Genomic DNA, 14,551 nt, shown 5'->3' with positions numbered 1-14,551 from the left:
CCACTATAGGTGGGGGAACAACACACCCCACAAATGTCCCAGAAAAACCAAGGCATCCCATTCTTTTTCTTGTGAGAATGGCAGCCATTTTGGGTGCCATGGTCTCGCACAATTTTGTGCCATGATTTCCCTCTGAAAAAAAAGCATGGTCTCAGCGGCAACCCAAAATGCAAGGTTTTGGCCACCATGCCCAAAGAAAGCATGGGGCGGTGGGGGGGGGGGAATCGTGGCACGAGATCACGACGCCCAAAATGGTAGCCGTTCTCTCACGAAAAAATATGGGAAGATGGTGTCCTTGTTTTTGCCTTCAAGGTGTTGGAAGGTATGGGACAAATGATATTGCATGGAATGCTATCAAATGCCTGCTGTGTGAATTAAGCCTGTTCTAGTTGATGGATTTGGGATCACCCTTCCAGGGAACCAATCGCCATATAAGTAAGTCTACACTACTGTAGCATCAGCTGACAACTTTAGTATAGTTGAGGCTATTTTCTTCTATTGTGCTACTGACGGTAGCAACAACCTTACTATTTTATTTTATTTTAGTTCCACGTTGAACTGCAGGGAAGAAACCCTGACAGTCCCTCTCTGTCAAGTTTGGAAAACTGGAATGTTATTAGAAAAATGAACAAGCCTTCTTCTGTTGCCCGTGTCCCTTCCGTTAACGGCTGATTTCTGGCAGTGGATTACTAAGACAGGCGTCTCTGTTTCTGATTCGAAATCTCTCAGAGCTGAACTGCATGTTCAAAAACACCACATCCAGCAAGGCCCCCTGGAGCCATACCATCCATGTCAGCATGCAAGTGAGGGGGCTACGTTCTAGAAGGTTCTCCTCCTGTCAGAATCTCTCTGAAAATAGAAAACGAGCACACCCAGGAGGAGATGAGGTTAAGCTGAAACCTATAAACTAGTTTTCCATCGGCAGGGAGAGGTTTTTTTTTTTTTGGGGGGGGTGTTTAATGAAGAAGAATTCAAAATGTGAGAACTCCCCTGCAGTCTGACATGGTACACTCTGCATTTTGTGGGACATTTCTAAACAAGCACTGCAGCCCCGAAGGTGGCATTTTTGGCCCACGAAGGGCCAAGGCAGATGCGACATTAGTCATGTGGCAAGCCGTGGCGTGGATGATATTTGAAAATAAACATAAATATTCACTGGGCCAGATAAGGACTATGGCAATGGTTTTGAGTGGAACTGCGCTGCTCCCCATGTGTCTGCAATGGGAGGGAAGCACCCACTGGTTGCTGGGCTTTCGTCCCACTGCAGAGAGCAGGCCCTCAAGGCACCTGATTCCAGTGGAGACGGCAGCAGCAGCAAATGGTTAAAGCTCCTCCTCCACAGCCCCGATCATCCTCCGACACCCCCCTTCCTACTAATAGCTATTTATGATTTTTTAAAACACCATGCACACCAGGACAAAGTGTACAACTAATGTCACCTCTAGTTGTGGTCCTAATTTGAAGCCCAGAAGAGCGTCGTTTGCTCTGGTTTTCTTTTATTGCCAGATACAAATGAACTGAATTAAGAATCCAGTCCTATGTGCAAAGGCTGGGAGAATGGCAGAGTGGCTGGTCACCGTCATGAGCTAGCAGTAGTTCAGAATTCTATTTTCTGGCGTTATGTTGAAACAGGGCGACTGAATGCCACAGTCTCTGTTTTCTAGTCTTGGGTACATTCGTATCACAAGTTTTGAGGTAAGAGAGGAGCAAAATCTGCGGCTTTCCTGACGGCTCAACGTGGGAGCATTCCCTTTCCTAGCGCCCCTAGAGCAGATTCCTGGCTGCTGCAAATATTGCTTGATAATACTGTGCTGATATGTGAGCTTTGACACGTTGCTTGCTCCCCGCTGATATGGCAATCTTTTAAAAAGGCGGTCGTTATCAACACACCAATTTAACGTGGCCGTAGTCCACACTGAGTGTCTTTGGAAGCTAGAGCAGCAGGAACTTTTGGACGCAGCGACTCGATTTGCTGCTACCCAAGTGTCCTGGAGCGCCGTGATAATCCTTGAAATCTGAGGGGCTGATCCGGCTAGTCTCTTACACGTGCTGCCAGGCTCAGGCAGCTCTCTGACAGCGGCAAGGGATGGGGTTGGGGCCTGTGGCAGGAAAGTTCTGCCTGTGGAGCCACACACAAGGTGGGGAAGACGGACAAGGAAGAAGATGCAGCAGATGAACAGATTGTGCCCTGAGAATTGACTCAATTTTTCCAGGTACCTAAGAATGAAAACTTCAGGGTTGTTGTTGTTTGTGTGTGTATCTGTGTGTTTTGGAATACAGTCGAACTTAATCCATTCCGGGAGTCGAAACGGTTCAAAAACCAAGGTGCGGCTTCTGATTGGCTGCAGGAGCTTCCTGCAGCCAATCGGAAGCTGCGGAAGCCACGACGCACGTTCGGCTTCCGAAAAACGTTTGCAAACCGGAACACTCACTTCCGGGTTTGCAGCGTTTGGGAAGCAAAACGTCCGAGTACCAAGGCGCGTTTGAGAACCAAGGCACGACTGTACTTGCAACGAATGCTACTCTTGGAAAGCATGCCTGTTTTCCCCAAGGTTTCCCATTGCCAGCTACGAAAAGGGAGTGTCTGTCAGTTTCGCGAGGTGTACCGTTCACCATTTCCTTTCCACAGGCAATGAGGGGGAACCTGAACACGGACCCTACCCCTGCGTGCAACGGAGTAAGTTCCAAACAGCTGTGCGCTAGATCGCGGCTCTCGCTAGTGCCTAGTACTCCAGCATTAATGCTTCCGCCTATTCCCCCCCCTCCCTTTCAGGTATCTCTCCTGTCCTAGCACTTTAAACAACGGCCCGTTTAGAGATGACTGCCCTATTCGTGGCTGGGTCCTTTCCCACGCTGAGACGGGAAAAGAGCTCCACAAACCATTTCTTCCCTCAGGGTTAACCATTGATATGAAGGGGGAAATCGCCGGGGTGGGCAGGAATTACACGTTTTGGACCATGGTGGTGGGGAGGGGGAGAGGAGGTGCGGTTACGAGACACCCGGTTGAGGCCCAGAATCTCTGCAAATTCTGGGCAGAACCCTGGTGTCCAGCAAATGAGTAAAAATGGATGAGAAAGATGATGCTGAACAACAAACTTAGATTTGCTGACCCGATAAAGTTGTTTTTATCTATAGGTAGCTGGAACATGTGCTGTTATATCCACTGCATGTACAATTTTTAAATTATTATTATAATATTATTATTATTATTTTTGCTTTAATTTACAACCCAAGCGTGCCCCCAATGGAGGAGGCCAGTACTATACCGAGAACCACACAACAAATTATAATCATAATTTTCTTCTACATTACCCAAGAAAATCCACGGAGCGATACGGAAAAGGAGAGAGAGGAGGGAGGGGAGGAAAGAAAGACAAGCGAGCATTAGTAACAGGCTGTTGTAGGCGAGGCGTTGAGTCTCAAACTGCGGGCCGCCATGTTGTGCACTCCTGCACAGAACACAATCGAAGCAACACATTTTCAGCAAGATGCAGGTGGCTGTGATGCAAGGGAAGCCCACAAACCTCAAAGGAACTGACCATGGGCTGTAGACCCACCAAACCAGCCTTCCCTGACATGTCATCCTCCATCTGTTTTGGACTACAACACCCAGGCTGGCTGTGGCTGATGGGAGTTGTAGTCCAAAATCATCAGGTTCGGAAAGGCCTACACCAGGCCATGAATGTGAGTTTGAGTGGCAGCCGCCAGAGAATGGACCAGGGCAAAGCTATCCATCACAAATGGTGTTTGACCAACACAGCAACCAAGAAGTAGACTCCCTCCCTCCCTTCCTCTCTTTGAATGCCTCCTCAAAATCTTTAATTTCCATCTTGGCCTTTGGCCATCCTGGCTGTGGCGCAATGGGTCAGTGTGTCTGGCTATTAACCAGAAGGTTGGTGGTTCGCGCCCGCCCAAGGATGGCTGTGGACAGGATTCCTGCATTGCAAGGAGTTGGACTGGAGGACCCTCAGGGTCCCTTCCAGCCCTACGATTCTATGACTATCCACTTTGTCATCATTCCCAACCACCACCAGGTTTTCAGTACTTGCCACTGCGTTCATCCATAGGCCAGCCTCCACTCTCTCTGCACTTGTCAGCTTCCCCCTTGCCTATTTTAGAACAAAAGTTCGTTCCCACCTCTCAGGCTCTGTAAGATGCCATCAACGCCAATGGCTTGGTATCAGACATGGGCCTGGGAAGGGCGGGGAGGATCTGGCTGGTGAGCAAATTCCTTATCTCCCTCACTCCGCATAGGACAAGTTTTATGGATGGGTGGGGCTGCCCACCTGTCAATCACCTGATATAACAATGATGTCAGCTGACCTCTTTCTACCCACATGGTCTGAAACCAAGCTGTGCAGGCAAAGGCATGAGGCTGTGATTGCTGGGGTTTGCAAAGCATCACCAACACAACTACTAGGCAAGCCTTGGCGATTGGCCAATTGGTACCTCCAATCTCAACACTGCCTGTAACCCCACTTTTTCAGACTTTGTTGTCTAAGACATCTGGAGGGCAGCAGGTCGCTGAAGCCTGCTGTGATCCACAGGCTGACATTTCTGATAAATGTGTGATTTTGGTTGAGTACACAGATTTTAATCAAGGGCTCCTTGCAAAAGCCCTTGTTGATAGCCTTATTGTAAAAGGACCGTATTCACATATTCCTTTAAAAACAACCTTAATCCCAGTTCTGTCCCTATGATAACTGTTAATTGTTTTAATTCTCCAGTGTCTGTGTGCATAAAATTTTGATTGCATATAAAAATGCCTCCAAGGAAGGTCAATCAAGTTGCAGGATCTAAGGGAGAGGACTTTCCTAATGCTGGCCACAAATTTATGAAACTCTTCTGTTTATACATGACCAGCCCTTTCTATTCAGGTTTCTAAATGAGCTTTTTCTTCTCGTAAAAAAAACTTACTCATTCCAACATGCGTTTCCTTGATGATTTCAGGTTGATGCTGTGGAAATGTATTTTTAAATCTTTCGGCCGAGAGCTATAATAAGCTCTTAACTGCTGTCAGTTTGTGGTGTTTAAAATAGTTGCTCGATTTTATAAACAGTTATGTTATGTACTGTCAGATGACTTGCAAGAGAGGCAACCTAACAATATTATAAGGAATAAATAAGGAACAGAGGGGAAAGAAACCCATTTGGTTCAGTTACCACAGGGGTGGGGAAGCTATCAAAATTTAATTTTAAAAAACCAAATAAATAAATTTCAGGCTGAGGGCCACATTTCCTCATGGACAGGTTTCTAGGGGCCACCCGTCAGCAGTGGGAGGGGCTAGAGGCAGAAGTGGGAGGAGCAAGACCTACAACTCTTACCTGTCTACAATCGCCTACATGCCACAAGCCAGAGTTTTCTACACAACATGGAGACACAACTCACTCCATGCAGGGAAGCAAGAAACAATTGTCGCAGTTCAATGACACATTCCAGGCTGGCAGAAGCAGTCAAGGAGAGAGTGATGCATGGTCAGTGAGGGGCATGGGTGGCCTTGCAAGACTCCTGAGGGCCAGGGCAGATAGGCCTGGAAGGAATTCTCCACCCTTAAGTTACCATTGTTTCCATTTAAAAGGGTTTCGGTCAGTATGGCTGTGAAACTCCTTCTTCTGAAGTGTTGGAGTCAGAGGAGATAGTACCAAAAGAGAAGATGAAAAGGTCTGGTTCCAAGTACGGCAGTTTCACTTCGGTTCAAAATTATAGCCATACCTTGGAAGTCGAACGGAACCCGTTCCGGAAGTCCGTTTGACTTCCAAAACCAAATCATGGCTTCTGATTGGCTGCAGGAAGCTCCTGCAGCCAATCAGAAGCCACGGAAGCTCCGTCAGACGTTTGGGTTCCAAAAGAACGTTCGAAAACCAGAACAGTCTCTTCTGGGTTTGGGACCCAAAACATCTGAGTTCCAAGGCGTTCTGGATCCAAGGTATGACTGTATGTGGCAAATATGCCACAGAAGCCACTGCATCCACTTTATTTTTCGCTCCCAAACCAACGTTAAGAATCTGGAATCCATAGGTAATTTCCTAATTGTGGAGATTTTCTCTTAGATCTTCCCTTCTTCTGAACTTGGCTTGACTCCTCAGTTTTCTGATCTCAGCCCTGCCTTCTCTAACACATTTTACTCATTCCAGGTTCCTGACTGCCTCTTGCGCCTAGAGGGAAACATTAGCCCCTCTCTGCCTTCCTTGCCCCGTGTCCCAACCGCTCCTACTTACCCTCCGAGCCTTGCTCTGGTATTTTACAGCTTTCTTGGTGTCAGAGACGGCTCTTTCCACGTAATCAACGGAGTGCTCGACATTGTATTCAATGCGGTCAATCATCTCCCCCTGAAATGGTAGAAAGCGGCAACTTGTGAAGCTAAGGCGAGTTAATTCCGTCAACGGCTATGGCTGATAATCTGATCATCCTGACCCTTTCCTCTAAGGTTTACATATCCACAACAACCCTGCGAGGCTCAGGACAACAACTAGCCAGGAACAATTCAATGAGTTTTTATGGCTCCATGGGTTTTGAACCCAAGTCTTTCCCAGTTCAAGCCCAACCCTCTGCGCTCATTGATTTGGTTTGTACATGTTTCATGTGAAGTACTCCACACACAAAATAACTCCCAGCCAAGCTTTAACTTGAGCAAAGGGATACAAACATGAAATCCTAGTTGGGGGCAGGGGGGGGTTGGCTGTCAGAGCTCAGCTTGGAAAATGTGCTTCTGAACATGTACAAAGTTTTCTTTCTTAGCAAAGAGGAGCCACTCACCTGAGAATACAGGGCAAGGTGTGTGTGTGTGTGTGTGTGTGTGTGTGAGAGAGAGAGAGAGAGAGAGAGAGAGAGAGAGAAGTTTCCAGGTAACTGAGCCCTGAGACTTCTCATTTTAGAATTTCAGAATTACAGATACTGAAGCTATTATACTGAATCACGGTGATCCCTCTGCGCTGACTTCTGAGGGGTGTGTGTGATGAATTCTGTAGTCCCCAATGAAACTATTTTATTTATTTACTCATAAGCAGGACCTAGAACTGCTGTGTGGAGTGCTCCTGTTCAAGATTCCAGATTTTTATTTTTGCTTTTTTTATTATCACTGCCAGCCATTTTGCTTCCAATGGTGGTAGTACCCACGGAAGAGCCTCAGATGGAGATCTCAGAAACGCAGGTGGGTCAATGCTGAAGAATGTACCGGGGTTCTAAGCCATGCAGGGTGTTAAAGGTAAGGCATAGGGAGCCACTGGAATTGGGTTCAAAGCGGGGAATGATATGATCCCATCTCCTGATCCCTCTCCGTTGTCTAGCAGCTGCGCTGTGAAGTGACTGAGTTACACAGCGTCTTCAAGGACAGCTCCACATTGACCCTGCGGCCGTACCTGGCTCTCCACCAACATAGCCATGTCCACAAACATGTCATGAAGCTCCCGGATGCTGGTTTCCAGTTTGATAATCTCGTTGTGCCGGGTTTCAATCTCGTTCAGGGCCTGCTTCGTCATCTGTGAATCCATTTTGATCTGAAGGAAACAACACGAGTCAAGACGAAAGACAGAAAGACAGACAGACAGACAGACAGAATTCTGCACTAAGGAAAACTCCTGCACTTCAATGCCCCCTCAACCCCCTGGGGAAGCCTCCACCCCACATTTTGAATAAACACTGTAAACTGACAAGCAGTGATACATATTGAAAGACAGAACCACATAGACTTGTTAAATGTGGCTGTTGTCCTAGGAACCACAGCTTCTGTTGTTGTTGTTGTTGTTAAAGGTTGTATGCCACCCTATACCTGTAGGCCTCAGGGTGGTTCACAACATAAAGTTACAATATAAAAGCACAAAATACATGATAGAAATAATTAAAACAATTAACAGTACTATAATGTATGCAAACTAATAAAAAGTACACTCCCAACAAAAGCCCCTAAACAATACCCCAGTCCACAAATACAAATTAACATATAAGATTTGAAAACAATTTAAAAGAACCCCACCCCCAAATAAAACAGCACCCACCCAAGTTAGAACCCCATTCCTATTAGAACAATGGGCCAAAGAGGTTAAGAGGAGGAACCCAGAGAGCCTGCTTCTTAAATGTTAAGAAATGTTGGCAAACTTCTATTCCCTATGACTATGAAGGGCATTGTAATACCAGTGGTTGGGGTTTCAGCATCCTGCCTGACATTCTGCCCCTCCTTGAACCTGCTTACTTCATTCCCAGCCTGACCCATAAATTCCAAGGACCCCCAGCGCAGTTTCCTAGCAGAGCACCCCAACCCTGTCCTTTCCTAAGCTTGGAACCACAAGACGGCCACGTCTGACATGCTTGGGATACGTACGTCATCGGTGAAGATTGCCAACTTTCCGCTCTCCAGCATGTCTTCTAGCTCCTCATTAGTTGTTGTCCTGCCAGCTGCCAAAAGGGAAGACCAGAGCCACGATGAACCACCACACTTTATAATACAGTCCCCACCCACGGCATCGCCTTATTGCTTCAACAAAGCATTAGCACCCTGGCCTCCCGATGAGGAAACTGGCATACTGTTTGTTTTGATCTCCTTGTTTCCAGTTCATGTAAAAGTGAGCAGGCTCCCTTCCACCAGTGAGGCGCGCAACTACCGGCAAGAGGGTGGCAGGAGAATATGCTTTTAGGACAGCCCAGTGGCGTAGCGTGGGTTGCTAGCAGCTGGGGTCGCGTGGAAGGGAGGGAAATGGACTGAGTACGGATGTGCATTCAATTGCCTAATGGCGTCCGTGTCACTCAGGAGATCGCAGTCTCAGAGATAAGAAAAGAAGAGTCGCTCTGTTGTCTGGAGAGGTTACTTCCTGGTTTGCACGGAGAAGCCGTTTTCAACGGAGCCCAGCGATGGAAGCAGGAAGCTGCATCAGACCCTCCACTGTATCTTTATTTTCCAGGGACAGTCCCAGATTTACAGAAACCGTCCCAGTTTCTGATTTGACCAGAATGTCCCTATTTCCATGAGAGAAATGTTGAAGGGTATGGACTTATGCAATCCCTGAGCCAAGGAGATAAGTAGTTGTGCAACCTTTAGAAGACATCTGAAAACAGCCCTCTATAGGGAAGTTTTTAGGGCAACCCAGTTGGATGGGTGGATTACAGATAATGAAATAATAATTAATAATAATAATAATAATTGAATAGGATGAAAGCACCTAGCTACAGACAGCAGCTCTGCCTTTTAAAAACTCACAGTGGCTACCTGCCCCTATGAGGCAAAGGCAGCTGCTACAAAAAAACAGCCGCAACGAAGTATAACTGAGGATGGGTTGGTGTGTGGCGGCTCCTCGCACTTCAGTGTTCACGCCTGCTCGAGGTTGTCGTGTGAGCCCAGCCCCCTGATCTCAGATAATAAGAGGCCAGCGGCCATCACAAGGCAGTGAGGAAAAGCCACTCTGCACATGCTCGGTAGCACTCTCGTCTTCATCATGGAGACCAAAGCTATCAGTGGCTACTATATGTTCTGCCTCCACTGTTGGAGGCAAGATAGCTCAGAATGCTAGTTGTCAGGAATCGCAAGTGTGGAGAGTTGCCCTAACATAGGGTAAAGGTAAAGTGACCCCTGACCATTAGGTCCAGTTGTGGCCGACTCTGGGGTTGCGGCACTCATCTCGCTTTATTGGCCGAGGGAGCCGGCGTACAGCTTCCGGGTCATGTGGCTAGCATGACTAAGCCGCTTCTGGAGAACCAGAGCAGCACACGGAAACGCCGTTTACCTTCCTGCTGGAGTGGTACCTATTTATCTACTTGCACTTTGACGTGCTTTCGAACTGCTAGGTGGGCAGGAGCAGGAACCGAGCAACGGGAGCTCACCCTGTCGCAGGGATTCGAACCGCCAACCTTCTGATCGGCAAGTCCTAGGCTCAGTGGTTTAACCCACAGCGCCACCAGCATCCCAACATAGGGTCGGGTTGCCATATTCCAAAAAGTGAATATCCGGACAGAAAAGTTTTTGCGGGGTTGTTGTTTTTTTTTTTTTGCCATACGTCCAGATTTTTCTGGACGTTTTGCCAAGATCCCAAAGAACCAGAGGGAAGTGTCTGTGTACGCTACAATGGCCTCTTGGATGCTACTAGCCCAGAGATGGAATGAAGAGATAACCCCGGCCAGAGAAGAATGGCAAATCAAGTTGATGGACTATGCTGAAATGGCAAAACTAACTGGGAAGCTCAGGGACGAAGAAGACAAGAAATTTAAAAAAGAATGGGAAATGTTTATAATGTATATACAAAATCATTTTAAGCAGGTCAAAGCGTTAGGAGGATTTTAAAGACACTTGTAATGTAACAGAACGTATAGATAATTTAGCAAGATGAAAAATGGGAGAAGTATTTGATATGCAGTTGAAAATAGAATCAACAGGATGGGATGAGGGGGCGGAGTCAGGAGATTCAGAGTAATCTTAATAATTAGATTGCGAATTGTTTTTGTTGTATGTTTATATTTTGGAAAACCAAATAAAAATTTGTTTCACAGAGAGAGAGAGAGAGAGAGAGAGAGAGAGAGGCCTTTGGCCATATCCTCAGGACTCTTCTTATGTCTTTATCGCTAACGTCATATATTCCAGCATTTTCCTCACTAGTTACTGGATGAATGCAATTGCAGGATCATAGAACTGCAAAGTTGGAAAGGACACCAAGTGCCATTCTGACAACCCTTAGACAATGCAGGAATCTCAGCTAAATAATCCCTGACAGAAAGCTACCCGACTTGAAGGAGAGTCCTCCACCTTCCTAGATCGCCGGAGAGTTCAGTATTTAGGGGGAAACGTAACTAACAGGCCAACCTAAATATGGAAGGCAGGAAATATATACAAGAGAGAGGATTAACGTACTTATCTCCAGCTGCCTCTGGATACGGTCCTTGCATCGGTCTCGATATTTGGACTGGGTTGTGTTGTATTCCGTCATCACCTCCACGAACTTGCGGGAAAGGGTCGAGTGCTAGGCAACAAAATGGGGAGTCAGTCATGTTAGGGCAGAGAGGGAAGGCACCAAAGAGCAGGCCATACCCTCATTCCCTCCACTCCCCTGTTTCAATTTAAGACCCAAACCTATTGATCACAGATCTTTGGAATGGCATATATAGTATATAGCTGGACTGGATGGGCCATTGGCCTGATCCTGCAGGTCTCCCCCCGGGGTTTAGATGCATGGATTTAAAAACAATTTGGTCAGCTAAAAGGGCACCCCCCCCCCCAATTAACCAGGAAGTTTTTTTAAAAAAAACAACAGCATGCAATTTATTTTAAATGTAAGTACTTTGGGGGTGAGGGTGGGGGAAGAAGCAGCAGAAATAAGGTGAAATCCAATATATGTGACAAAGACAAGTACCTGCGTTTTCCGGATCCGCAAGTCAGCCGAGGATCGGTTCTGCACCTCTTCCTGCTCGATTCCCTGCTCAATCGCTGTAGAGAGGACAAGGGAAAAGAGATCAGGACAGCTTTAGCGGAGAATGAAGAGCTGTCTGGGTTAGAGCCTGGAGTTTCTGGGTTCTTCTGCTGCTGTCTCTAGTGGTGAACTGCCAAGTTGCAGGTTCAAAGCTACCTCAGGGCTAGGACAGGAGTCAGCAACCTAAGGCCCATGGGCCACAAGCGGCCCATGGAGGTTGTTTAACTGGCCCATGGACCCCCGCCGCCCACTTGGGGAACCCCCGCTGCCTGCTTGGTCGGCTCCCATGCACCGTGCTAAAACAGCACAGAGTAGAGCGGGGACCGCCTTCCGCGATGCTGGCTGGCTTCCCATTGGCTGCAGGAAGATCCTGCAGCCAATGGGAAGCTGTGCACACCTCTCCGTGCCAGAAGGAGCGCTGGAAATAGCATTTGTGCATGCACACGCACACACTCTGGCCCACCATGGCGTCTGCGGGACCGTGAACTGGCCCAAGCCACAAAAACTTTGCCAACCCCTGGGCTTGGACATTCTCTGGGCTGTGGAAAGTCCTCACAAATCCAGCCAGTTTCAGAATCACAGAATTGTAGAGTTTGAAGGGACCACAAGGGTCATTTAGTCCAATCCCCTGCAATGCAGGAATCTTTTTCGCATCGTGGGGCTTGAACCCACAACCCTGAGATTAAGAGTCTACCAACTGAGCTACCGTTGCCTACTTTACACCTTGGGCTGAACCAAAAGCTGTCAGGTGAGAATTGTCAACTCAGTTATGGGAGAGGGAGGGACAAAAGGGAGGCTGAAATGCTCCCATCAACTTTCAAGGGGAGGGAAAAAGAAGAATGCCACGTGTTAATTAATAGCTATATCCCACACCTCTTTATACCATTCTTCCATTTTATATTCTGCTTGCCCCTTCCACTTCTTGGCTATAATAATTTGTGCAGCTGTCAATAAGTTTGTGAGCAAGTCCTTCATGGCCTGCAAACCTCCCACTCCATCATAAATGGATTACAATGCTACCTCTGGACTTTCGGTCATATATATACTAATAACTTTATGTTGGGGAGACCCAGCTCTTACCTTTCAACTTGGAGCGCACCTTGTTGGCAGTCTTCTTGATGTCAGCTGTGAGATCCTCCAGTTCCTGCTTGGTCTCTACAAGGAAAATGCAAAAATAAATAAATGGGGGGAGTGTTTTCACAGCAGACCCGGGAGATGATTGAACCGTGTCCGTTCCCCCCCATGCAATGTTTGCCTTCATCCTTGCGCTGGATCTAGAGAGAGAGCCTTGCGCACCCATCCCAGGCCAATTCACGCGTGGCACGGGGCGTGTGCAAGCGCCATGGGACAGCATCGCTAGACGTGAGCCTCTGGGTGTTCCACTCACTCTCATCTGGGTTGGGGGCAGCCAAGATGGCACTGTGCTGCTTCTTCACCAGTTCCACATCTTCCGAGAGTTTCTCAATGCAGCCGCGGATCTCCTCCACCTAGGGAAAGACAGGGAGGCAAGACGCGAGCATGGGACCTCCCTCCTGTTGCGGTTCCTTGAACACCCACCGCTAAGTAATTGATACGGTGAGCCAGGACTGCCATGGTCAATACGGGTCCTCTGTGCTGCATTTAGCCAACCGTGGAGCCACAGAACTCTTAAGGTTGGAGGAGATTCCATGAAGGAGCCACAGAGGTGGGAGAAGTAGGGAGCGAAACACAGGCCTCGTTTCCACATTCCTCCTGAATGTTGCCATGTGCAGAGCGAGAGCATCAGGCAGGAGGGGGAAGTGCCTCTGGCACCATCAACGCCCTGATTAACTTAGGTCCAGGGTACCTCAGGGACTGCTTGAACCCTTATATCTTAGCTCAACCACTGAGATAATCTGCAGTAGTCTTGTTAGTTGTTCCCTGAGTTGGTCAGGTTCATTTCACAACAAGGAACTGAGATTTTGGTGCCATAGGGCCAGGATCGTGGAATAATCTGCCAATGGAAATACAGTGGGCACCTTCTGCTTATTTTTTTTTAATAATTAATAATACAACTGTCCATAATATTTAACTGATTTTTAGTTTTTAAAAATGCTCTTCATTGCATTGTTTTATGTACAATTGTGTAAAACCACTCTGATATTTATTTTTTTAATGAACAACAGTATATAAATATTTTTTATAAATGAATAAAAACAAATATTTCTTTGCACTGACAGTTTTGCTACAGTTCACTGAGACTGTGATCGCTTTGGCAGATTGTAATACATTAACATGCAATATAAGAAATAAACAAAGCAGCCAATTAAAAAAGCAATAGGAATATTTGATGCAGACATGTGACAGAGCAGCTGAATGAAGCTTGGGGGCTTCTGGCGGTCCATGAACTACAGTTTGGGAAACTCTGACTTAAATGTTCCCTAAATACCTTTTTGTCCGTCTGATAGAGTAGTTTTCCTCAGTTAAATGACTGTAAGGCCTCAGCATGGCCACCAGGGAGCACTGTGCTGAAGAAAGGAGTTGAAATACGGGGCCCGGAGGCAAACTACCAGGAGACGCTCTCCAAGGTCCTGAAATCTGCAGCCTACTCGCCCACGACAGACAATAGCTTTGCTGGTGCCCCTCAATCAAGCCTCACAAATCCTGGGCCAGCCCTGGCTTCCCTTATGCAGCGGAATCACAGTTTCAGGTTCGATGGGACAGCTGCATATTCCTCAGGGTCCCTTCCAAGTCTACAGTCCTATGATTCTATGTTGGAATAGAGCGCAGCTTTCGAACTCAGGTCTGCCTCAGTCGTGTATAAAGAGGCGTGTGAACTAAGAGGATTTGTAGGACATAGGGAATTCATGGGTATAAGAATCCCCACCCATTGTTTAAGTCCCCCAAAGTTTCTCCCTATGTGGTCTTTTCTTCCCACTTACAGAGCTAGAGCACAGCTGAGGGAAAATTACTTCATAAATGTGGTTTCAGGGAGGCAGCTACACATTGAGCAGCTCTCTTTGGGGGAGGCTGCCGGTCTAAGCAGGAGTGGGGCAGGCCCAGGTCTTAAATAGATGGGTCTTCCACTATCATATGTAGCCTGAGCCCAATGTCCACAAATTGATCCAGTGTGGCGTAGTGGTTAGAGGCTCAGACTAGGACCCGGGAGGCCAGGGTTCGAATCACCACTCTGCCATGCAGCTCGC

The 14,551-nt window shown here is 47.3% G+C and overlaps 2 protein-coding genes across 3 annotated transcripts in view; both read right to left on the bottom strand.

The window, feature by feature from the left end:
• The window catches only part of LOC310662829 (pyrin domain-containing protein 1-like), a 742,864-nt gene that overhangs the window by 509,158 nt on the left and 219,155 nt on the right, over positions 1 to 14,551 (bottom strand). The window lies entirely within an intron of this gene.
• STX1B (syntaxin 1B) overlaps positions 956 to 14,551 on the bottom strand; it is a 57,696-nt gene continuing 44,100 nt past the window's right edge. The window contains exons 3-10 of the mRNA XM_083409944.1: positions 12,775 to 12,874; positions 12,468 to 12,542; positions 11,331 to 11,404; positions 10,832 to 10,940; positions 8,318 to 8,391; positions 7,359 to 7,496; positions 6,219 to 6,329; positions 956 to 3,303 (exon numbers count right to left, since the gene is read on the bottom strand). Coding sequence (XP_083266070.1) covers positions 3,223 to 3,303; positions 6,219 to 6,329; positions 7,359 to 7,496; positions 8,318 to 8,391; positions 10,832 to 10,940; positions 11,331 to 11,404; positions 12,468 to 12,542; positions 12,775 to 12,874 — 762 coding nt within the window. The 3' untranslated portion in view covers positions 956 to 3,222. The remainder of the gene's footprint in view (positions 3,304 to 6,218; positions 6,330 to 7,358; positions 7,497 to 8,317; positions 8,392 to 10,831; positions 10,941 to 11,330; positions 11,405 to 12,467; positions 12,543 to 12,774; positions 12,875 to 14,551) is intronic.

The sequence above is a fragment of the Podarcis tiliguerta genome (assembly GCF_965153285.1).
Source record: "Podarcis tiliguerta genome assembly, chromosome: 13".
Classification (NCBI taxonomy): Eukaryota; Metazoa; Chordata; class Lepidosauria; order Squamata; family Lacertidae; genus Podarcis; species Podarcis tiliguerta.
The sequence above is the reverse complement of the archived record's forward strand: the minus strand, read 5'-3'. Positions and strand labels throughout refer to the sequence as shown.